Genomic DNA, 24,672 nt, shown 5'->3' with positions numbered 1-24,672 from the left:
TTTGCCACTGCTCGGTGCTTAAATCAGTAACCATTTGCTGCTGTTTAGGAGTAATTTTTTCACTGTTTGGGGCTGATTAAGTGCAGATTTTTGGGGCTAGTTTAAGGCGTGCTCTATTCCTTAGCCGATTGGTGTGGGGAAGCTCTCTAGTACCCAAGTTTGCTTCACCTCAAATCAGCTGCAACATCCAAAAAGGACAACAAACAGCCCACGAATAGAGCTGGTCTTGCTTTTTACCGCTGGTTGTCAATCACGTCAGATTTGGTTCCAAACCCGTGCACAACTCTCTGCTGAACCAGTCCAAAATCGTGGAGCTCTTAGCTTGGTCGTCAAGACTTGCGAAGATCAAATTAGTGAAGCAATCTTTGGGCAATCAAAAGTAATTTTTCTTATCTTGAACTTTGGTATATTCAATTTCCTATTTTGCGATATATTGCATATCTTGATCGCATTGCAGCAAAGTGGATATCTTTTCAAGCTAGCGGTAGATTAGGAAAATTTTCTTTCCTAATCCGCAACTTGTCACACGATCGAGAACGTCCATCTTTAGGATTATTGATGGAATACTCGATTAGGCAAGGATTTGGGTCTAATCGTTAATCGTGGGATTACGAATTAAAGATTGACTCAAATATTTTGCAAAATATTTCAAAACTTGATTGATATATCCACTTTCTTGATTGACATTGATTGGCATATTCACTTTCCTAATTTGATTTGAATTGTTTGATTTTTAGAATATATCCGTCGCATGATCTAATCTCGAAAATTCTAAAAGATTTGCATTCATTCACTTTCCAAATTTGAAAATTACATAGCATCATGTAGATCATTGCATATCTAATTTTTTTTAGGTTAGATTGCATCTTAGGATATAAATTGCATGTTTAAATAGAATCTTATGTTTAAAATAATATATCTTCAATATATTAGGGTTTAGGTCAATGTAAACTCTAAAATATACAAGATAAAAATTGTTTTGGCATAATTCTATTTTAGGAAATTAATTCATCAGAAAATATAAAAAAATCATTCATCCTTGCCACGTCGTCCGTGCCATGTCATCCTTGCTACGTCATCTTTGACACGTCATCCATGCCACGTCATTCATCTTTGCTATGTCACCTCATACCATGTCATATAGATTGCATGTTAGTTTGCATTCCATGTAGAATTGTATGCTTAGGTCAATTTAATTGATTCCAACATCACGTAATCAATTTAATTAAACTATAAGCATATCTTGTTACATTAGTTCAAAATTGCATATTTAAAATTTTAATTAATTCATACGTCACGGAGTTAATTTTCATTTGCATGTCATCTTTTGCACGTCATTTAACTTAGTTTTGCATTTGCATCACGACATTGCATCATATATAGTATAGTCTTTCATGCATTCATATAAAAATCGAAAATAAAAAATAATTTTGTGTGGCGCATGCTCCCTTGATTATATTGACTTTCTGGATGTTCATTAATTGATTGTGCACCCGCATGATAACCTTTGTTAGTGACTTAGGTTAAAATCAATTAATATTGCCTTCTCAAATGATTTTTCATGAAATAAAATGGTACCGAAAGGGCGTTGAGTAATCTAGCGTAATCAAGTCCCCGAACTCTTAATCTCTGGTTCGTAGGAATAAAATAGTTCTCCCGCTATTTTATTTAGGTTTCTAATCGACCTACCATAAATGATTAGTGGCGACTCCAAAATTAAAATACATCGCATGTTAATCAATTGAACCTCAAGTTGCGATTTGGTATGGACTTGGGAGAGTCCGAGTTAGGTTGGTTAAATAATTAACTCGATAATCCATTAGCCTAGAAATTCTCGAATTTTTTAGGTCGCGACAAACCTCAGAAAGGAAAAACATTTTTTTAACAAATTTCTCAGAAAACATTTTTTTTAATCACAAAATTTCTCTCGAAACAAACACCATCATAAGTTTAGATTAGCTTGCAACTTAACTAATCTTGAAACATCATAATACATCAGTAATTTAATACGAAAAGAAAGAAAAAAATATGTTGGAAATATTTCATGCTCCAATACTTGGAACGAGTATTAGAAACCACGCAAGCGCGTTCGGGAACAAATGGTTTTGGCATGGTACAGAGGGCAGTGGGAGTTCTCCAACTAAGAAACGAGCAATACCAGCGTAGAAAAAAAAGGCCTGCAAACGACACTACATTTTTTTATTACATTGAATGTAAAAAAAAAAAAAAGAATTCCAAAGATGTTCCTCTCATCTTGCCATTTCACTGAATCTAAAGCCACATCTCAAACAAGGCCTCAGCCAGCAATCGTTAACCACACTGCGACAAGAGCGGTCCGAATGTTTGGATACACTTAGATATCACCTGTAGTAATTGCATAAAAATTTAGCAAAAAGCAAAGAAGATTTCAGTTTTCACACCACACCGACACACTCATTGTAGAAACTTCTATCTATACAAACAAAGAGTTCCGCGTTGCATGATGCTGGACATGAAGTGAAGCATCTTCTGTGCCATAGTATTGCTTAAACAACGGCGGACGGCTCTTTCACTGGACCTGCGTCCTAAAACAGAAGAATGGTTCTTTGTCTTATGAAATCATAGATAAGATGAAAACAGAGAAACAAAGAGCACCTTGAATCCCAGAGATTCAACAAATGAAAAGGGGGAAGCGATTTAAACAGAACTCTAGTTTGTCATCAGACCGATATGGTACTATGATATTTTTTGGACCAATTAGCAATAGCAATACTCGAGAAAGATCATTATGCATAGGACCAGACAGAGCGAGACCGATGAAAAACATTAAAACAGAAGCTTACCATGTTTTCTTTGTTCTCGACATTGTCCTCTGCAGGTAAACGCTTATTTTGACCTGTAAAGGAAACAAGCTAACTTAATTTTTCTTCCTATACGCAATAACTTTGAAGCAAAAATAGCAAGTCCAAAGATTTCTCACCTTCTTCAGCAGCCAGTTTTCCTGCTTGCTTCTTCACCTTTTCTTTGTTGACTTCTTGTTTAACCGACTTCTGGGGCTTCTTCTGCAGGTTTCGAGCTTCTCTGTCCCTGAAGGTCTTGGAGCTAGCAGAATTCTTGCTGACAGGTTCTCTAATCTTAGTGGCAGTTTTGGTCTTAGACTCCTTGGCTGATTCTGCCACTGGGGAAGTTTGAGCAGATTGATCATTCATAGACTTAGGTTTAAGCTTCCTAGCTCCTGTCACTGAAACAGAGCTATGGACATCATCATCAGATGTTCTAGTTTCCTCTTCTGGCTCCTGAGAACAGGTTTCAGACACCTGCATCTGCTCCATGCTCTCCGCAATATTGTAAGTTTCAAATAACTCCTTCAGAGATTCTCCATATTCAGCAAGATTGTGACGTTGAGCATAAGATTTGAGCTCTTCCCGCATTTTCTGGATGGGCTACAAATTTGTGAATCAACAAACAAGGTCAACTTTGTCAAAAAAGAAAGGTTTGATCAGTGCAAACTACCGTCAGATGATGCAGTGGTTTGCTCCACAGTAGAGTGTGTTTCTTCTGGCAGGATGCAATTGTCCCAAACAGAGAAGACGATAGATATAACCAATAAGAATAGACAGTCAAAATTATGTTTGCCTAGGAAAAGCCTGTGACTGAAATCTGCAGCTTTATGGTAAGCTGCAGGTGGCCGCATGTCAAATTGTTGAAGGAATCACTAACTTCTATTGCTGTCCATCATGCAAATTATCTAGTCCCAGATTATGAGATTGGAATAGAGGCGCACATCATTTGTGACAAGACCTCATCACAACAGTTGCATTCATATATCAATAAAGCATCAAGCGCGGTGCAAGGGTCAATCGGGGCATCAAATGAACCTCAGTTACAGGATTCATTGGAGACACCTTGGGAGAAATATCAATACTAATCAAAAGATTTATCTGAAAGTCCTTAAATGGCCAAATGAAACAAGATAGCATACCTCACATCCAGCCTCAGAAGCGAGTTTGAAAAAGCCAAGAGAAATAGAGTGCTTGTTATCAGATTCTGAGAGATTAATCTGCGATAACCAGTACGATGTTGAACTGAGGAGATTGTACTTCTTCCGCACGGATGATCGGGAGACAGTAGAGAGTGGCGTTTCGTTCTTTGCTTGACTATTCGCAGGTCTCCTCACTCTTGCCTCGGAGATCGGAGACACATTGCCACCGGATTTAGGAGCTGGATTCACACTGGACTTAGTAGGAATGGAGAGCCTTCTGGGTGGCTTCGCAGATTTCTCCTTCCCAGAGAGATCAAGGACGCCCATGCTTTTGCTCACCGAGGGTGAGGGTCTCGTCCTAAACAGTGTAATTGCAGTGATATCACTAAGCAGTTTACATAGATGGAGTGCACTTTTAATTCAGCCAGTAGAAAGCATATTGTATGGTTCTGTTTTGCTAGGACAGGAGTAGATAAGACGGCAACCACTATTTATACTCATCAGGGCTGTCCCCCATTAAAATGTCTCAATCAGCGTTACATAAACCAGTCAAGTTTCCTATCGAACACAAGAGAGTTGAAAGGCAAGCCCTCAGACACCATGGATGTAACATGTAACTCAAAATCCTCCTCCATCATCACTACAAGCACAAGAACATTCCCAGAACACACCACAGCATATAGGCCCACACGGCATACATATCCAGCACTTCATTCGCGAACGAGGTAACTCAAAGATCGAATGACCCGCTAGAAACCCAGAAAGTCTCTGTACCCTTGCACAGACTGGCGCAAATCGCACATCCTACAGAAAACCTAACCGAAACAACCAAAAAGCAAATGATAGCTCGATCTCCACATGTGATGAGCGCACTCGACTCGGTACGATTCTGGAAAATCAATCCCGCACACACGCACGGACAGACCCAAACTACCGCCTGAAGAATAGAAACCCGTCGAAGCCCCAAACAGGAAAAGGAGAGGAGACCGAGGAAACCAACCTCCGAGACGAAGAAGAACTTGCCGCCTCGTGCTTCTCCTCCTTCGATTTCGCGGCCGATCGCAGCCCGTAGCGAAGCAGCTTCGGCTTCCCTGAAGAAGAAGGAACTCACCGCAATCACCAAACCACACAGGGAAAACAGCAAAAGGACCGCCGCGAAACGTCTCGATGCAACTTCACCGCCATCGCAGAAACACGAGAGAGAGAGAGAGAGAGAGAGAGAGAGAGAGAGAGAGAGAGAGAGAGAATCACCAGAACCAGTGGACTGTTCCTTGGCAGCCTCTTCCATGCCTGGATTCTCTCTTCTCTCCGGCGAGCCTCCGGTCTTCTCTTTCACCCCGACGAGACTGAGAAAATGATCGTGTCGCTCTGCTTGAAGGCTTCGGACGAGTGGTTTCTTATACAACTCGCTCCCAAACTACCCCCACCAAAAAAAAAAATAATAAAAAGTCAATTAAATTAATTTTTTCAAATTTTAATAAAAATGGAGAGAGAAAACGTTTTTTCTATTTTAGGCGGGAAAGTTTTCGACCTCCTGTCAAAACCGCTCCGGATGCCGTTGATGCGAACTTCGCCTACTTTTAGCCCTCCTAAGGCCAATCCGGTGCCGACACGTGTGGGTGGTGACGAGCGGTGGGTTCCCTCGACGGCGGTGATGGGAGGGCTTAACGGACGATCTTTGGACTGCGGCTGGAGCTTGGTGGGGCCCCGAGTGCCGTTTGATCGAGTGGGGCCCGGGAGAGGAAAGGGCTCGCGGAAATTCGAAATTTCGAATTTCGAAATGCACGGCCGTTAGATCCTGACCTCTCTAACCGTCGGTGAGACGGCCGTTGGATTGGAACTTGGGCTTGGACTTTTAAGTTAGCTTGCGGTTTTCCGGCCCGTTTGAGGGTCGTTGCCTCGTCGGTGGTTCTAGGCCCATTTGGCCCGTGATGTCTCCTCGTGTCGGCGAACGGACAACTATTTTGTGTTACTTGGAGCTTGTTGATAAAAAAAAACTGTTTTTTTGTTTGATTGGAGATAAATAAATATATATAACTATCAAAAAATTGTAAAATATAATGTGGTTACCCTACAATGTCCTGTCATCCCAAGAAGAGAAAATTACTTGACACCCACGTTGTTTCTATGAGGCAATGGCGGGTCATGCTTCCCCCCCGTTCTTAGGTATTACACGATATGAGAGTATTATCGTAATACATTTTAGTTTTTATCTTTTGTATTTTTCAAATCTCGTAGCATGTATACAATAGCTTTTTGTTAATAAAAAAAATTAAGCATTTAAAATTTTCATGGTTATATTATGCTTCTTTTTACAACTTTTTTGTAGTTTCGAATAATATTTCACGTGTTAGTGAGACCAAAAAAAAAAAAAAGAAACGACTCTCTACCTCATTTGTGGAATTCGATTACGGAGGTCAAACATATATTTGACGCCCACGTTTGTTCAACGCGATAATAATGACAAATTTTCTGTTTGCATAATTTCAAGGAAAAAAAAAAGGGCATTAATTTTATTTTTTTTTTAAAAAAGGGTTTAATGGGGAACTTTTTTTAAAAGGGTCTCAAGTGCCTTTTTGTTTCAAAGAAGGACATCAATAGGGATACTTTCGCCTTTTTACATTTTGTGATTTTTCCTTTTTTCCTTTTCTTTTTTCCTATTTTTCTTTCCTCTTTCCCTTCCACCGTGGTTGGGCGGCCTTGCCCGCCAACCTCTACTGAGATCGCGCGAGGCAACCCTCCCTGCAGCGGGCCCCGCCTTGCGGCGCCGTAAGGGAACGGCCGCGAGGGCTCACTTCGAGGCCCTCGCGGCCGCGCGAGGGCGCCCTCGCTCTTGCCCCCCCCATGTCTCTCCTTCTTGATCGTAGCGCATCTCTTGGGACGCGCGAGTTCCAAGAATAATTCTTTTCGCGTGAAGTGACTACGTTTCTGCCCCCTCTTCCAATCTTCTTCGCTTTTGCCCATGTCAAACCGCAGAAATTGAAATTTCACAAAAAGAATAATAAAAAAAATTTTTTTTTTTTTTTTTTCCTTCAAACGAAAGAGACATCATCAAGTATCACCACAATTTGTGGAATTCGATTACGAAAAAAGGAAAAGGAAAAAATCACAAAATATAAAAAGACGCCCACGTTCGTTCAATGCGATGATAATGACAAATTTTCTGTTTGCATTATTTCCTAATTTCAAAGATCTCGTTGTAATAATTACTAATTAGGAAGAGTACATTGAATGAGCGTACCAAATTGCATTTTCAATGGCGATAACATGCACCGACATTTTCCATCTCGCAAATCTAAATCTTCAAAAGCAGATCGCATCATCCCCTAATCATTATCCACGTGGATATACTAAAGCAAAGATTAAAAGTGTTGAAATGAAAAAAAAAGGAAAAAGAAAAAAATAATAATGGAGAGAAGACCCGAGAACGACGGATGACCATAATGACCCGACCCGACGTCCGACTGAGGCAGTTGACACCGGTCATCATCCCCCGCGCTCCCCGTCGCTGCGAATCTCTGTCCCCATCCAACTTCTCGGTCCACTCTCACCAACCATAACGTCCGCGACAAGCTCTCCCCTGGCCAACCAACCCCCGCACCGCCGGGGCTAGCCATCCTAGCCGTCAGTGCCCGCCACGCACTCCAAGCGCGAGTGCTGCTGGAATCCCCCAAGCGAGGGTAGACATGTAAATTCGCACGATGCGTCGGACCGAAGAAGCCGGACACTTTGCACCGAAGTAACTGCGCTTAGGTGCCCCAACAAAAGCACACACTTTAAAGAACCGGCTATTGTTTCCTGCGCTCGTGCCTAGATTGAATCCGTTGCAATCGCCACGCGTCGAGCCGCGGTTGGGTGGTTCCAGCAGGAGGGTCCGCGGCTGAAGCCATCTCGCGGTGGAGCTCGCAGAACTTACGGTGAACGCGAGGCTATCTTAGGACTCCTCCTTTATTTATGATATTTTTTCAAAAATTCCAGTAGTTTTTTGCTCCACCACCTTCACTGAAGGGGAGGGAGAGAGAGAGAGAAGCCGAAGGCGGATTGAAGCGGCAGCTACATCGCAGCTACCTTGATCTGCAAGCTCAGTAATGGTACATTCTCTCTCTCTCTCTCTCTTCCTGCGATGGTATAAAACAATCTCTCGCATCGGGATGCTGTTGTTGTGTCTTTTTGATTTTGGTCGTGGCTTGCATCAGGAACGCTAGGCGGCTCGTCGGGGAGTAGCGCATTGGGCAGGTAACTGCAGATCTGAGTCTGTTTCGACCTACATTGGCGAGCTTTCGTTTCGCGATTCCGTGCTGGAGCTGTGGCTTCTGGGTTTGTGTTCGACATCTGAGTTAGATTTGCAGTTTCATTCGACGAACTCGGTCGTCACCACCGGTGCGTGGTTGACTTGGATTTGCTGGATTGTGCTCTGGTGAGCTCCGTTTGGTGTGTCCTTGCCTTATTTAGTGGTCACTTGTGTGCTTCGCGATGTCTGAATCACTTCTAATTTTAGCTGAGCGATCACGAGACAGAGTACATCTGTTGATTCGTCTGGGTGTCAAATTTGAAATGAGAGACTGTGCTTGTGAGAGGTGGACCTATTTTGGGTTCAGTTGATATAGACCGATTGATGGCATGGGGGTTAAAAAAAACTGGTCTTCCTGCAAAAGAATTGATGATCCTTGAAGGACATCACGAAGACATTGGGTTGCCATTATTGGGATCCATTTTACAAGTGGGTGAGAGAGACCAGAAGGAATTAGTATTGGTCATAGTGATGGGTGAAGATCTAGTGGGTTCCCATTTTTTACTGCTGTTTTGTTGAGTGCCTTACAATATGTGGCTGCTCGGAGAAATCGACAAAGCGTAATGAGGAAAGCTTTTGGTCAAGGATTTGGGATTTTTTTGGTCAAGCAGGAGTCGGTATCGTAGTGCTGACAGTCCTAGAAGGTCCCTGTTTCGCGCACTTGTTTAAATTTTTCCACCATTTTGCCGCAAGATGAGTAAGTTGGTTTGTTCTGGTCACCTTGTTGAGTAATGAGCAAAAACTTCAACTTTTCTGGCTGGGACTGTTCTCTTTATGAAACCGGCATCACAAATATTTCTGCACGCCTGAGCTGTTTTTTTTTGGACCGTGCAGGAGCTGAGGTTCAGGTTATTGCTGCATAGGTTCCCGCCTTCCTGCCATGGGTAAAGCTAAATCACCTGGAAGATGGATTAAGACATTGTTATTTGGGAAAAAAACATCAAAACACAATGTTAAAGGAAGAGAGGTATTTTTTTTTTCTACAACAAACCCCATAACTTCTTAGTTAAACCGTCGGAAATCCTATTTCCTCATGTCCCAACTTTCTTGTAGGTTTTAATAAGAGAATGATAGTTATATGTCGGTTCCTGTCACGGGCTTGTGTTCTTTCTTCTGACTAAAGTAACTTGGTAATTTCTTCTCTTTTGAACTTATGTGCCACTATGCAGAAAATTACAAATGATGCAGAGGTCCTGGTTAGTGCTAGGGCACCTGAAGCTGATTATCATGTGGCTTCTCAGCCTAATACTGGAAGTAATGATTGGAATAGCAGAAAGAATGAGGAAATTCTACTCCAAGATCGAGGGATTGAGACTGACGAGGATCTGGACATGGCTCAGAGAAGTATGGCTCTGGATGCGCCTCAAAATCCAGAAATAATCAGGCAAGAGATAGCAGCAACAAAGACTCAAGCTGCTTTCAGGGGTTATTTGGTATTTATTCTGAGATTTTTCTTCTCTACTCGTCCCTACTGTCTTTAGACATCCGTTGCAGTTGAAGAATCTAGGACTATCTGAATACGAAACGTAGTCTGGAGAATATTCCATGTAGTTTATTTCTTCAGTAAAACTTCCGTTATTTTTAGTAGTCACTGTTTATTTAGATCAGGCTTGTTTATGGATTTTGCTTTGCTGTCATGATGAAGGCTCGCCGTGCATTTCGAGCTCTCAAGGGCATCATTCGGTTGCAAGCTCTTATCCGCGGGCATTTGGTTCGGAGACAGGCAGTTGCTACTTTGTGCTGCATGCTGGGAATAGTTAAATTGCAGGCACTTGTTCGAGGGAGAAATGTCAGGCAATCTAGCATGGGGCTTGAAGTACATAAATTATTGATATCTCAGGTACTTCAGGGTGAAGCAATGCTCATTTCGGATGATAGGATATCTCCTTTTCTTACATTTGGTTGTCTTTTACTCGTGACAAAAATGACATCCTATCGGACTATACTGTTTCTGGGGCTTTGTGCCTCACATGCCTTGGAGTGGTGGGCTTTTGATAACCGATATGGACAAAAGAGGAGTTAACATAGTGTTTACCAGTAAAATTGACGTGATTAAAATTTTTGTTATCCTGTCAACTGCTTGAGTCACTCACTCTTAAGATATATCTGGTTATTTCTGACATCGCATTGCTGAATGATAATATATGCCAACAGTCTTGTATAGCTATACATACTTATACGAAATGAACAAACAGTGACATCTGCGAGGGAGGGAGGGAGGAGTTTTTTTTTTGTTTGGGGGAGGAGATTCTTTGTACATTACTTTTGAATCCTTTGTTCCTCTGCTGCCTTTTCATTTTTCTCCTGTGTTCATGATGATAGATGACAGAGTAACATCTTCTCATGAATTATCTGACAGGGCATATCTGGGGATTCTGCCAAACTTGATTTAAGTACTCAGCTTGCTAATGTTTCAGCAAATGCTTTCGTTAGAAAGGTAATATAGCACTGAATTGCAAGTTTGCTACTTTCAAGTACTCTTGTGATTTCATTCCCATATGCCGTCCATTTGAGCAACCACTGCATGATGTTGTAGCTTCTTGCTTCATCACCAACTATCAGGCCTCTGCACCTCAATTATGAATCCATGGAACCAAATTCAGTTCCAAGTTGGTTAGCAGGCTGGTCAGCATCTGTTTTCTGGAAACCAGTTCCCCAACCGAGAAGAATCTCCAAATCTCAGAGAAAGCAGGGTTACTCTCAAATTTCAGAAAATGAAACTCGTAGGACGAAGCGCGGTGTCCAGAAAAATCCTGCTTCCAATGTTGACATTATTTCGGCGCAAGCAACCACAGAGATGCCCAAGCGCAATGTACGGAAGGTGTCTGGCCATTCTATGGATCCTTCGCAGGATAGTCCACAAAATGAGATCCAAAAGGTCAAACGGAGTTTGAGAAAGGTCCACAATCCTGTTGTAGAGAATGCTGTAATCCATTCTGAAATTGAAACTGTAAAGCCCAAGGACAGTTTGGAAAGGCGATCCATCAATAGGGGAGATGATGTTTTGGAGCAGAACAACAAAGCTTCTGATGACAAAATGGAGAGTGAGACAATATTGACCTCATCAAATTTGCCTGATGCAGAAAAAATTGAGGAACCATTGGAAATAGATGACAGAGCTGATATTCCTTTTGATGGTCAAGTGATATTTGACTCAAATGCTTCGGTGGAGAACTTTGTAGAAGATGACAGCGCTCCTTTAACAAATGGGCATCAGGAACCCAAAAACGAAGAAGTTGCGATCCAGAGGGATGATTCAGTGAGCAATGAGAAACGTAGGTCAGGCCGTAAATCTTCCACACCCTTAAAACAAGAATATGAGGATAATGGCTCGCGGACCAGTCCAGCGCTTCCAAGTTATATGGCAGCAACTAAATCTGCAAAGGCCAAACTGAGAGTGCACGGTTCTCCGAGTTTTGGGCAGGATGGAGCAGAAAAGAGTAATCTGTCGAGACGTTACTCTCTACCTTCCCCAGCTAACAGCAAAATCAACTCTCAGTCACCGAGAACCCAGAAACCTACTCAGGGAAGTGGCAAAGGTGGAAATAAAAGCGACAGATCATCAAGAGATGCGAATGGTACAAAACTATGAATTACTATTTATTTCTTTGACAACTCAAGTAGTTTTTTTGTCCTTCTATCGTGTTGGAATACTGGATTTGATAGAAGGATAGATGAAGTTATTTAGAGAATGCTTGCTCTCAACTCTCTTTTGGACTGGTGAAACTAATCTGGCAATCTTCTCTCATTGTCCTTTACTGGCCTACGGGAAATCAGTCTGCGGAAAGCCTGGGGAATAGTAAAGATCCTAGGGAACTTCCCCCCCACCCACAACAATCATCTGAATGCATGGATCATTCAATTCCGAAACGAAAAATCTCTTCTTTTCGGTTCCTTACCTACTTATCTGGGATGGTGTTTATTGTCTAATTTCACAGGAAAGGCTGAGTGGAGAAGGTGACTGAAACACCACGGTTCACATCTAATTCGAGGAGCAACATTGCGTGCAGATTTCTGTTTCCGAAGCTTGATTCACGGCGTCTAGTTTACTGGTTCTCTAGAATTTGAGTTGGATTTGTTAGTGCAGGTAACATCATGGTTTTTGGAGTCTCACCATGTTAATGTCTCTAAATTAGTGTTGAACTCATTATTGGTCGGTACTATGGTGCTATGCATGCATATTTGTATAGTTGTGCATCTGTTTAGCTGCCTCTGTTGGTTGGTTCCGCCGATGTTAGGCATCGTGAACATTTTCTGTCTGTAACGTGTGGATTGCTTGGGGATTGATTCTGCTGATCTTTCTAGTGTGCTTGGTTTGTTCAATATTAGATTTTCTTTTCGCCTCTTGAACATTCTTTGCTTGCAAATTCTCGCGAGAAGTCCGGACTCAGATCCTTGTAATCAGCGATGTCGATACGACATCGCCGATGGCATGTGACTTGAGCGGGGCATTAAGTTGGGTTGGGAGGCTCTTGGAGCGGGACATATAAATTCTATATGGGTAAGTAAGCACACACGTGAAATTTGGGACAATCCTTGAAAAGTATATTCTTCAGTTGAAAAAGTGGAGAAAAAACACGAATCGTCAATCTACTCGAGGAGACAGTTGTCTAAAACCGTATATTCTGGAATATCCGTATTTTTTTTCTTCAGCAAATCCGGTCAAACAATTGAAAATTGTACTAAGATCAAACCCTATCCTCTTTAGATTTCCAAGTTTCTTCTCCAGTCATGCCAACAGGAGATCCTCAAATTTTCCAAATTGGCATGCTTCTGGCTTTGAATTTTCAGTAAGCATGGAAGAAAATTATATTCGTGGGCCATTGGATAATTAAGGTCGTAATTGAATGCGGTTTATCCTCTGATTCATGATCTTATCCCAAAAACATATTTAATGTCGTCCCGCATTTTTTTCTATAAAGTAAGAAAAAAGCGATAGCATTGAGGATGTAACATGAGATGTAATCAAATCATTAAATGAGTAATAACTGGCCTCGAGCCATCTATGTCTCTAAACAATGAACATGCAAATTCCAATTTTTCGATAAATTGGTCACGAAACATTCAAACAATGTGTGTCTCGAGCCAATCTTTGCACATCAAATTTCGTCCGCTTCCCTAGTCTTGACCCGAGCCAAGAGATCGTGCCGAGCGGGAATCGAACTCGAGTCGCCTTTTTTGACATTGCCGAACCTCCTCTGTGTGTGCTCATCTCTCTCTATTATTCATTCCTTATATCGTTGCATGTTCTCTTCTAAAAACAACTTCATCATCCGCTTTGATAAGTCGTTGCTTTCGAGGTCTTAGGAGTCGCTGTCTTGTCGGAAATCGCATCACGGGACATGCCCTTTTCCCCCATGAAAATCACGATTTCAATGCCCATCGCTCTCGCCCATTGCCAAAAGTAAAAACACGTGACTGGCCAGCAGCTTTCGCAAGAATCCTGCCACGCACTTCATCATCAGCATCATAAACATAATCATTATTATGATTATCATCATCATTATAATTATTATTCTTTGATGAATATCACGATCAGGTGATATCTTGGATCAACTTTCCAATCGAGCCCGCTTCGATTCGATTACCATAAGAAAACAACCCGCGACTCGGGAGCCATTCACTTCTCGGCGTCTCCAAATAAGTTGCTCGTTCATCCTTATCCACAACCCGAATTCTACATCAATTGAATCCTATCTCAATCTCTTCACTCACCCCCTATTTATTCATTCTCACCTCCTCCTCATCATCAGCATCTTTCAAATGAATTTTCATTCTTCTCTCTGATTTTGTTTTCCTTGTTTGGTGTTAAAAAATGGGCAACGTCGGCTTTCTTTCTGCTCTGCTTCTGGTGGCATTCCTCGTTGCTGATGGTGTAGGTGGACATGACCATCAAGGCATTGGTATTTATGAGCTCAGAAGCAGAGACATCACAGTGCAGTTCACAAACTATGGTGCAACTATGCTCTCCCTTGTTCTTCCTGATAAAAATGGTACCTTTCCCACACCCTCTTCCTTTTTCTAGTTTGATTATATCCAGATCAATCGTTCTTGTTTCAATAGTGTCGTGTGTTTAATGGGGATTGAATCGTCATAGCCATCGTCTGATGGTTCCGGGTCCAGGCCGTATGCCTTGTTTCGAATGTTGCTGGTTGTTTTTGTGTGTTGCGGACGGTTTTTTCACACCTTGTATTTCTCAGGTAAATTGGATGATGTCGTGCTCGGATTCGATTCGCTCAAGAGCTACAAGGTATGGCCTCGTCCACCTTCATTTGCATCACTGCCTTCTCTGGGTTAAACATCAGTGAGTTTATACGATCAGTTGGAAAGCTAACGGATCCAGATAGAATTATATTTTAACGGGTTCGATGAGAATGCGGGGGATGTCTCCTTGATATGTTCATTTTGGTTTTGCATCGGTCCATGAAAAATCTTGCGCTTATTTGTTGACTCTGCTGCAGAATGATACTACCTACTTTGGAGCTGTAGTTGGACGCGTTGCCAACAGAATTGGAGGGGCTCAGTTCACTCTGAATGGGATTCTGTACAAATTGGTAGCCAATGATGGCAATAACACTCTTCATGGTATCTCATTATCTTTCCCTCACCTACTGTACTTTCCTGTGTCTGTGATTCGTCTTTTTCAATTTAGTTTCGCCTAAACCATGATCCGGGCTTGAAACTTTTTTGCAATTGAATGTCAGGTGGCAGCAAAGGGTTCTCCGATGTTATCTGGAGTGTGCATAGTTATGACACTGAGAGTCATGTTACATTTACTTATGACAGCTTTAATGGAGAAGAAGGTAAAATCTTAGTCTCGATTTTTTCGATGATGTTGTAGTTGTTTTGTAAGTTGTGCGACTACTTAACTTGAATCCTAGTCTGCCTTTCAAAAAACCAATTCTTTGTTTTGCGTTCATCCGATAGGAAGTGCTGGTATACATATTGTTTATGCCACCGGTGATGACTGATCTGAACTCCAATCCATGATTGCTGCTAAGTTTTGTTCTTAGTACAATATCCTTGAAAAGACTATGCCTAAAGACATCAAATGAGATGTGGTCGGTTTCTTTTGCACCGCAGGCTTTCCCGGTGATCTGTCTGTATACGTCACCTATATGCTCATTGGGACCAACAAGTTAGGAGTCAAACTGGAGGCCAAGGCACTCGACAAGTCGACTCCCGTGAATCTCGCCCTTCACACCTACTGGAACCTCGCAGGCCAAAACAGTGGCAACATCCTCTCTCACGAGATCCAGCTTTTCGGGTCGAAAGTCACTCCAGTCAACGATGCTCTTATTCCCACCGGTGAAATCCGCGACATCCGAGGATCACCATACGACTTCCTAGAACCTCGCACGATCGGGAGCCGGATCAACGAGCTTCCCTATGGATATGACATTAACTACGTCCTAGATGGCACCAGAACCGAGCACTTGAAGAAGGTTGCTGTGGTGCAAGAAAACCACTCGGGAAGGAAGATGGAGCTGTGGAGCAATCAGCCTGGAGTGCAGTTTTACACAAGCAATATGCTTGATCATGTGGTAGGGAAAGGCGGATTTGTTTACATGAAATACGCCGGTCTTTGCTTGGAGACTCAGGGGTTCCCAGATGCGGTGAATCACCCGAATTTCCCCTCGCAGATAGTGAATCCCGGACAGCATTATGAGAATGTCATGGTCTTTAGGTTCACAGCTGATTAAAATCTAACTGCTTGGTTAGAAGTTTTTTGAGGCATTGTACTCACTTCAAGACCAGTAAACTTTTTCACCATTTCCCTTGTTGATGTTACCGACCTCTCGCAGGCTGTATATTTATATGCTCATTGTTGGCTGAGAGCGATCATTATATGCACATTCAGGAAGAACATTTGCTATGCACTGATCTGGTCCAATCCTATTTAATTCCAGAAAACTGGTATTGGATAGCTTATCAATCTTTTGACTTCAGCATGGAAGCGTTTGTTGAATTAGACCCACCTGTCTATATGAGATAGTCGATCCAATTGCCGATCTGAATGTGGAAGTGATGAAACTATTTGCATTTTTCAAATGCTAAAGATGATAGCAAACTCTCGAAATTCTGATCTGACCAGGCCATGATGGAACTGGCCAACAAATTTATTGGTCTGATGATAGTAGAAAGAGTCTAGACAGATTGGTAGATAACTACCAAAATGATTAAGAAGAGAACTAGGTCACTAGATCTCGCATCACGTAGCCAAACCGACTTCATAACGAGAGACTTACCAGAAACATGGATGTTCAAAGTTCTTCCTTTTCATATGAAGAAACGGGAACGTTTCAAGGTTTCTCTGTTGTCAAGATGTCAGGACATCGAAAATCTCCTTATCAGATTCATCGGAGGGAACTACTGTTCTAGCAAGAAGAATGAGTACCGCAATACAGACCAGAATACAATGAAAAAATTGTATGTCGGAGTACATTAGCAAATGTAGAAAGATATTATGCTGAACTTTCATTATCTATTGAACAACTACCAAAGATAAAGGCCAACAACCTCATGATTGCATTGACCTTAGACATTACTCCAAGAAAAGAAACCTAATAGGAACTTGAAAAGGACTTACACGCTGATATTGCTTGCGAATTCAAATCAAACTCGAACTCCTGATTAGAGCCACTACTCATGTCAAGAAAGGCTGAGAATCACATAGGCATTGGAAACCGGCACAATGGACAGAGATTACTCCTCTGCAACCAATTCACAATGCATTCTTCATGATAGTTGTGCAAACAAGGCATCTGAACGGCTTCTGACCCGACCATAACACGGTCCAAACAAATCACGCATTTTTCCTCCGACCCTCTGACTTTGACTTTCTCTAAAGCCTGGATCGATGACCAGCTGGCGGCCCTCAATCCGCTGGCACGAGTGCTCATCCATTCGGCCTGCTCCTCAGAAACAGGCGATGTCTCTCCAGTGACTTCTTGAACCACCCTTATGGACACAACCATTGGTAGAGTCCTCAAGCCCTTGTTTACTGAGGCATTGGCGATCGACCGAGCTGCTTCGTGGATTTTCATGATCATGAGCGGCTGAACATGGTATGGCACATTGACCTGGGAGAGCATGCTGGAGATGGTCGACCAGGATGTTGCATCTCGTACCAGATGGTCGCGGCTGTGCCTGAAGGGCTTGTAAGTTGTGGGGCTTATGTGTGGATTATTGCTTCTGCCAGCATCATCACTCCCCATCCTTACATACACGAAACTTGCATAGATTTCGATCAAGAACTCATCGTGTTGCGGAAGGGTCTCTTCGGGCACAGGATTTTGAGGCTGCCATGCCTCGCACAGATGTGGAAACATTGTTGTGCTCGCCATCTTTTCTCTGTGTGTGTGTGTGTGTGTGTGTGTGTGAGAGAGAGAGAGAGAGAGAGTTTTGTGTTTCAGGCATTTGTGGACAGGGAATGGAATTTATAGGATCTTGGAAGCATTACTTTGTTCGGAATTAATTAATCAACCAAATAGGTAAGAAGTGACTTTGAAGTGAAGTAGGAGATAGTAATAGCAGTTAGGGATGGTGGTGATGTTGGAGTTGGATTCGGAAAGACCGTCAGCTTTCAGACCGAGTTTAATCTTGTTTTTTTTTTTTTTTTTTCTGCCAACATTTTAAAAGTGGGGTATGACATGGAACAGAATCACATAATTTGATACGGTCGACTGTAATACGCCGTTAAATACAAGAATCTTGCTTTTTTTTTCTGTTAGGCGTTGACTTCCACTTGTCTGATCATAATAATTGAGTTAGGTGACTAATATTTCACCAATTGTAATGGGACTTTAAAAAGGAAACGTTTCTTTTTGCCTTTCAGAGTTCTTGAATGGGCATGGTGGTGTTGGATTCGAGTGAATTCATTTTCCAATTGCATTTGTAAGCACAAAAAAGAGAAGAACTAATTCTACTGTAACTACAAAACAACCTCCATAGTACAAATTGCAATGCCGAAACCGATGTTCTTTACACAGCTACTATTTCAGGCCTTTCTCTTTCTTCTTTGAAGTGATTATCAAGCTTTTGATCTTGTTAGGTATCAGGATCTATGCACATTTTCATGTACTTCGAGAAAACTGCTACCGGGAACCTCCTTACTAACTCCTCTTTGCTTCATCTCGTCTCTTACTTTCTTCATGACATCCCACTCAGCCACCGAAGCACACAGATTCGACATTAGCACGTAGTCCTCGCTACTTTTAGGCCCCAGTTCATGTATATGATGCATAACTTGACTCACCAGTTCCGGGCGTCCTTGGTTTTGACAAGCCACAAGGAGCATACGCCACAGAATCATATCCGGTTCAACTGGCATATTCGCCACGAAGTCGAACGCCTCGTCAACTAGCCCAGCTCTACACAATAGATCCACCATGCATCCGCAATGCTCCATCCATGGCTTGATATCATATTCCTTTATCATTAGATTGAAACATTTTCTTCCATGTTCTATCAAACCAGCATGGCTACAAGCGAATAGGACACAGAGGAAGACGACCCCATCAGGTTTTAAGCCTTGCCTCTGCATTTGGACGAACCTCATCAAAGCAGCCACGCCGTGCCCGTGGATTGCTAGACCCTGTATCATAGTGGTCCAAGTTATTAGTGTTCTCTCCTTCATCCCATCGAAAATTTGACATGCCTTCAAGATGTTACCGCATTTTGTATGCATTCTCATAAGTGCATTAGCCAAAGCAGTCCTCTCTCTTTTAGGTCCACTTTTCTCAACTATTAGAGTAATCCATTCACCAAGTTCAGAGCTTCCCAACTCCGAGCACACCGAAATTATACTCAACAGAGTAACCTCGTCCGGTCTTACATTTGCAGAATCCATTTGTCTATAAATGGAAAACGCTTCATCAAAGTAACCACTGCACGCATAGCCATTGATCATTGTAGTCCAGGAAACCACGTTCCTTGTAGCCATTGAATGGAAAATCCTGCAAGCATATGATAAAGAACCGGATTTCGAGTACATCCCCATCAAGGCATTCTGAACAAAGACATCCAGATCAACATCGGTTTTTAGTAAATAACTGTGAACAGATTTCCCTTCTCCCAAAGTCTTTAACAACGAACAAGCAGAGAGAATGCTCACTGCAGTCACTTCATTCACGGTCACATTGTCACAGACCATAGCACGAACAACTTCAAGAGCTTCCTTAGGATAGTTCCGTCCAGAATATGCAGCAATAAGAGAGTTCCAAGCAACTAAGTCTCTAAGAGGCATTTCGTCGAACACTTTTCGCATGCTCTGAATTTCATCGAACACCACATACATATTAAGGAGGGCAGTCTGCACGATGATCTCCAACACAAAGCCCAACTTAAAAATCTGGGCATGCACCAGTTTCCCTTGATCAAAAGCGGGTACCAACCCACAAGCCTTGATCACAAACAAAACAGTGTAACTGTCCCCCGTCATATTCAGTCCCCTCAAATGGGAGTACACCAAGATGGCATTTTGAGGATCGCTCCTCTCCAAGTAACCCCTAATGACAGTGTTCCACGTGAAAGAGTCGAGACCATCGGTCCTGCGAGCGAGGGAATGAGCCGCGGATATCGCGGAGGGAGATGAACTTGCTGATAGAGACGCGATGAGCTTGCCTGCCATGATGGGTTTGCGAATGAACCCCGTGGTGATCAGGTGTGCATGGATTTGGTTGAGGTGGGTCGCGTGCTTGCATGATGGCAGACGTGAGGCGATTTCTTGAAACGGGTCGAGGTGGTCGATGGTGTTCGAATTCAACAATCTGGAGAAGCGAGGGCATGGCAGCTTCGGCGGCATCAGGATTCAGGTGACCTGCCATGTCGATTGAGCCATGCGCTTGGCCGGTCAGGTCCAAAGAGCAAATGAACGGAAAGATACGATCAGAATCTCTCTCTTAACTAATCTGAAAACCTGTTTGTTTTTCCCCCGGGAAATTCAAAATATCAATTGAATTCCAGAAAATCATCAAATAAGTAAATGTGAATCTGCGTGTCAATATCGAGTTATGTGAAAGTTTCGGAGTTTCGAAATTAAAAAAAAAAAAATCAATAGGCATGGTATTGCTGATAAAAGGATTGGAGGGTGAGAACGTCTAGTATCACATTACGGGATTTGACTTTTGCTTTGCCTCTTTGCAGAGTACGAGAATTAGAGATAGGACAGATAAAAAAATAAATAAAAAACATCAAAACATGTGAGTTGTAAAATTTATAATAAAGTAATATTTATATGGATTTGCATTGATATCATATTCATACCGTCATATTAAATGGTCAATCTCGACATAAATACATTTCGTGTTGGCTATTTTAGGAAAAGGTCAGTTTTTTTTTTTTTTTTTCTAGTGATATCCTATCTATACTACTATACAAGCCACACTGTGCATCCTCGTCCTCACAAGCCCTCGCCCCACTCCCCCGAAAGTAGGGATTCAAACCCCTCACCGCCCTCTTTCCAAATGATAATGTGCTTACTGTTGAAGATTTTATTGCATCCGATTGATCCTAATTGATCCTAATTGGTTCATTGATCCATAGTCAAAATATTGTGTATCAAGAAACATTTATTTCCTTTATTTTGTATGTTTCTTCTCTTATTTAGTTAGACCTCATGTATTATAAATAGGACTATAACCAGACAATTCATGTAGAGAAAAAGCAATAGACAATTTTCCAATTCTCGGCTACTACTTTCTTCTAAAAAAAAATGAGGATATTTTTCAGTATTTGGTAAAAATATGAAAATAAACTGAAAAATATTTATGACGTATGGTAAGAAAATCAATTTCCATCGAGGATGCTTTTTAATATATTTTATATTTATAAAATCAATCTTTTAATTTTTAGTTTTTATTTTCTTCCTCCTTTCTTCTTATGCGTGGAGCAGCAGCAGAGCAACTCCTTTCTTCTTCCGCGCCGGAGTCGCTCCGTCGCTTGAAGCAGGGGAACCGCCATTACCCCCAACACTCATCCTCCTCTCCGTATCGAGAGATCGTTCGTCCCGTTCGATGAAAATGACTGATGTTCATCCGCCGTTCGTTCGCTCGCTCGCAGTGCTGGTTGCAGCTTGCCAATTACTACGCGGCTGCTCGTCCCTCCTCCTCGCCGCAATCGCTGGTAGGATCGCCTTGTGCTACGTCTTCCTCGATTGGCTCGCCGCTTCTCCCCATGGTACGTGCCCCGACTGGCCTCCCAATCGCTGCTTGTGCGTTAATCCCCCACCGCACTCGTTTTACGATGCCCTGCCGGTTTCCTGTCCGACAGCTGAAGGTCGCTTAGAGCCCCGGAGAGAATTTCGATCTGTGCGGGTTCCATCGTGCCGTCAGGAGCATGCCGGCCGATGCTTTTATTCCCGATTCCCAAGCTCTCTCTCGCTGAGGTAATGCCTTTTCGTACTCCCGCAGAAAAATTCTGTTGATGTGGTGATTGTAGCCTGCCCTGTGAGAGCTGATTCTATGGGGAAATGAGGCGGAGGAGAAAGATGGAGGAAGAGGGATGGGATGAAGGAGCAGCTCTGAAAATATGCTTGAGAAAGGTGGGGAAAGGACGGGCTCTGGGGAGACGAGCACGCGAGAAGGATGATTGGAAAATGATTTTCGTTTTTTAATTTTTTTTTATTTTTAAAAGAAATTTTTTCATTGATTGAAAAAAAATTTGTTTAACCATATATTCTGCCACCTTCAAACACTAGAAATTGGAGAAAATATTTTCTAGGAAAACCTTTTTTGAAACAACGAGAATCTTAGTTTTTTCATGTGATATCAAAGGAGGAGATCCTCAATTCAAATCTTTCTAGACCCTTATTTGCTTTCTCAATTAAATATGTCCATACTTAGTACTAGGCAAAAAGACCGGACTAAGCACGCATGAGTGGGGAATGTTATTTTAATTAAATATTAAATTATGTTTTCATTTAATATCTTAAATTTTTAGGACAATTAGAAGTGGTCCTACAAAATCTCACACTTAAATACCCAGCTTAACATTATTGAAAAATAATCCAATCCAAGATAGAGGAAGAGGATTTCGCCATTCAATCTTGTGAACCAAAGGTGACTCGAGTTTGGAAGGAGAGCGAGAAACTGAATGAATTTTTTCAAGCAGGTAAATTGTTGCCTTGAGCAAAAGAATTGTGTGGGCTGGGCTTCCTCAAGATCATCTTTAGACCTAGGTTGGCTTGTCCGTTTGAGCAGGTCTAGCATAGACAACACGGGACGTGGTATCTTCTCCGATAAAAAAAAAAAAAATCATCAATTAGGCATGTCATATGTCATGTGATACTTATATTTTGCCAAGATTTTGAATGGGCATTCCGGTTCGCACCTTAATCCATCCGATTTGAAATTTGAGGAACTCAGCGATATCAAAACTTGGTCTTGTTTTACCTTCACATTATGTATTGGAAGATGTGTGATTACAATCATAAAACCTTCGAGTTTACCATTCATAAGCAAGTAATTTTGTCAAACCGGCTGTAGAATTGGGTTTGGGCCAACAACCAAGGGAACCCGGGCCCATAAAGAAACGGATCCTAATGTTTGCGATTGAGAAAGGATTGATGATGCTTTGGGCTTCTCAAGTGGCCCATGCATCTTCTTCCTCATTATTCTTGAGTAAATAATAATATATTTTTTTTGATTTTTTTTTTTTTTTTAAAAGGAAAAAAAGTGATTTCACTGATGATGTTTACTAATGGCGACGTTTTTTTTTTTTTTGGAGCGCTTTCTCGGACGTTCATTTTCTAATCCCCACAAGTAAAGCCCGTTTTTCTCGTGGGTAACACCAAAATACATTTTTTCTTTTGTTGTAAGAATAATTTCATTTCACTTAAAAGCTAGATACATTTCTTTAAGACAAATCGAATCATAAAGTGTTACAATTCAGTGTAAATCTAAAAAATAGATCAACTTGCACACCCAAGATAGTAATGCATGAGGGGAACGAGGTTTTTCCCGCAAACACCGCGCCAGCCTTTTTTTTTTCCTTTAAAATTTCTAGTATGATTTCCTGGCCGTTAATCTAGCAGCTGTAGTTGACTTATGTCTCGAATATTTGAAGAGGTGATTTTGGGGCATGGCCAGTCTTCAAGGGAGATAGTGGCGAGAATTTTTCTCTCTTGAACAAAGAAGGGTGCACTTCGATCTTAAATCGACTTGTCGAAAAGTGGCACCATTAGGGAGCAAATGCAAAATTGTTTTTTTTTTTTAGGGCATTCTTCTTCATTTTTTTAGGCCGATCAAAGCCAGGAAAGTGCACAGGTGTGTGCTTTGCAGGACTAATAAGATTAACTCCCGGTATTACATGCGTTGAGCTTTGCACCGTTAGATTCTGATTTGTCGTCAAATTTCGCAGACGGCCCTTTATTTCACAGGGTTCCTTCTTTCTAGATGGAATGGATCCACCTTCACAGCTGTTAAATTGAATCGACAGATTCAACTTCGTTTTTTTTTTTTTTTTTTTTTTTTTTTTTTTCAAAAAAAATACCACTATATGTGAAAAAAATCTACGCACTTCTTGTCCTATTCTATTCAATTTTAATATGATTAGAAATTCGGCCCAAACGCACGCCCAAGCCTACATAAATCATTGCCCAAACTGATTTAAGTGGTGGTTTAATTGAGATAGCTCCTTGCAACAATGGTTTCCCTTAAATTGTGCATAGTTTAATTTTTTGAGGCATCCAACTCTAATAAAGGAGGGAAAAGGGAATAAGATAACTTGAAAATGACTTAAGCATGAGATGACAAAAAAGCAATAAATCAATCAAATCTTTAGAACCTAATTATTTGATTCTGTAATTATATATTTCGTGGGATAAAATGTTAATAAGGAATAATAAACAATAAAGTTGCCCGTTTCTCTAAACAGAAGCATTATCGATCATCTGAGAAAATACCTTGTACCATCATCTAGTGTATTTTGATATGTAATCTATGACATGGTGCGGTTTGCTAACATATTCGATTGCACACTAATAATTTGTAATAACATTTTCATAGAATTTTTTTACTTTTTTTCTCTACCCTTTGTTCGGCGTGATGTGATGGATGGGAATGAAAAGAAAAAAAAGAAAAACTTAAATTTTTTTTAAAAATAAACAATATTAACAAGTTCATGTTAGCCCGACCGTGCCACATTAAAGCCAGTCGCACTGCGTTAGCAGTTTTTTATTGATCGAATAGATTTAATTGGCATAAATATAAAAGATTTAGTATTGAATTGTCACAATTATAATAAATTATTTGTACGAGTTTGCAAATATTCTATTTTAAAATTCTTTTCCCTTGTCTTTCCTTTCTTCTAACAACAAGTCTCCTAAATGGATCCCACTATTACCTGTTAGTTTAGTTCTAGGGTTTTAGTTCAACGTTCAAAATTTCACCAACATACCAAAAGTGATATTTGTGAAGAC

General features: G+C 41.4%; 5 protein-coding genes across 10 annotated transcripts; 2 read left to right on the top strand and 3 right to left on the bottom strand.

Annotated features, from left to right (window-relative positions):
* Positions 1-2,223: 2,223 nt before the first annotated feature.
* Positions 2,224-5,370, bottom strand: LOC115728194. 3 transcript variants are annotated; one of them, XM_048280512.1, is made up of 6 exons: positions 5,213-5,370; positions 4,962-5,052; positions 3,962-4,319; positions 2,960-3,422; positions 2,823-2,875; positions 2,224-2,564 (listed from the first exon to the last, which is right to left on the bottom strand). In XM_048280512.1, the coding sequence occupies exons 1-6, from the start codon at positions 5,247-5,249 to the stop codon at positions 2,526-2,528; spliced, it is 1,041 nt and encodes a 346-aa protein (XP_048136469.1). In that variant the 5' UTR covers positions 5,250-5,370; the 3' UTR covers positions 2,224-2,525. The 3 variants fall into 3 exon arrangements, with proteins under 3 accessions (XP_048136469.1, XP_048136470.1, XP_048136472.1); XM_048280513.1 differs by having other exon boundaries at positions 2,224-2,557; XM_048280515.1 differs by having other exon boundaries at positions 2,224-2,557; positions 2,823-2,877; positions 2,965-3,422.
* A 2,555-nt stretch (positions 5,371-7,925) lies between these two features.
* On the top strand, positions 7,926-12,568 carry LOC115727535 (protein IQ-DOMAIN 31-like). 4 transcript variants are annotated; one of them, XM_030657756.2, is made up of 8 exons: positions 7,926-8,052; positions 8,158-8,197; positions 9,087-9,219; positions 9,422-9,685; positions 9,898-10,092; positions 10,612-10,689; positions 10,789-11,830; positions 12,191-12,568. In XM_030657756.2, the coding sequence occupies exons 3-8, from the start codon at positions 9,133-9,135 to the stop codon at positions 12,211-12,213; spliced, it is 1,689 nt and encodes a 562-aa protein (XP_030513616.2). In that variant the 5' UTR covers positions 7,926-8,052; positions 8,158-8,197; positions 9,087-9,132; the 3' UTR covers positions 12,214-12,568. The 4 variants fall into 4 exon arrangements, with proteins under 4 accessions (XP_030513616.2, XP_030513617.2, XP_048136468.1 ...); XM_030657757.2 differs by having other exon boundaries at positions 8,158-8,233; XM_048280511.1 differs by lacking the exon at positions 8,158-8,197 and having other exon boundaries at positions 7,957-8,052.
* Positions 12,569-13,934: 1,366 nt separating this feature from the next.
* Positions 13,935-16,065, top strand: LOC115727538 (galactose mutarotase-like). The gene is made up of 5 exons (XM_030657762.2): positions 13,935-14,245; positions 14,453-14,502; positions 14,714-14,837; positions 14,957-15,055; positions 15,336-16,065. The coding sequence occupies exons 1-5, from the start codon at positions 14,068-14,070 to the stop codon at positions 15,953-15,955; spliced, it is 1,071 nt and encodes a 356-aa protein (XP_030513622.2). The 5' UTR covers positions 13,935-14,067; the 3' UTR covers positions 15,956-16,065.
* Positions 16,066-16,921: 856 nt separating this feature from the next.
* On the bottom strand, positions 16,922-17,599 carry LOC115727539. The gene has a single exon (XM_030657764.2). The coding sequence runs from the start codon at positions 17,597-17,599 to the stop codon at positions 16,922-16,924; it is 678 nt and encodes a 225-aa protein (XP_030513624.2).
* Positions 17,600-18,309: 710 nt separating this feature from the next.
* LOC115727525 (pentatricopeptide repeat-containing protein At1g08070, chloroplastic-like) lies at positions 18,310-20,058 on the bottom strand. Its single transcript, XM_030657743.2, has one exon. The coding sequence runs from the start codon at positions 20,056-20,058 to the stop codon at positions 18,310-18,312; it is 1,749 nt and encodes a 582-aa protein (XP_030513603.2).
* Positions 20,059-24,672: the final 4,614 nt, after the last annotated feature.

The sequence above is a fragment of the Rhodamnia argentea genome, chromosome 6 (assembly GCF_020921035.1).
Source record: "Rhodamnia argentea isolate NSW1041297 chromosome 6, ASM2092103v1, whole genome shotgun sequence".
Classification (NCBI taxonomy): Eukaryota; Viridiplantae; Streptophyta; class Magnoliopsida; order Myrtales; family Myrtaceae; genus Rhodamnia; species Rhodamnia argentea.
Note: the sequence above shows the minus strand (reverse complement) of the source record. Positions and strands in the feature narration are given on the sequence as shown.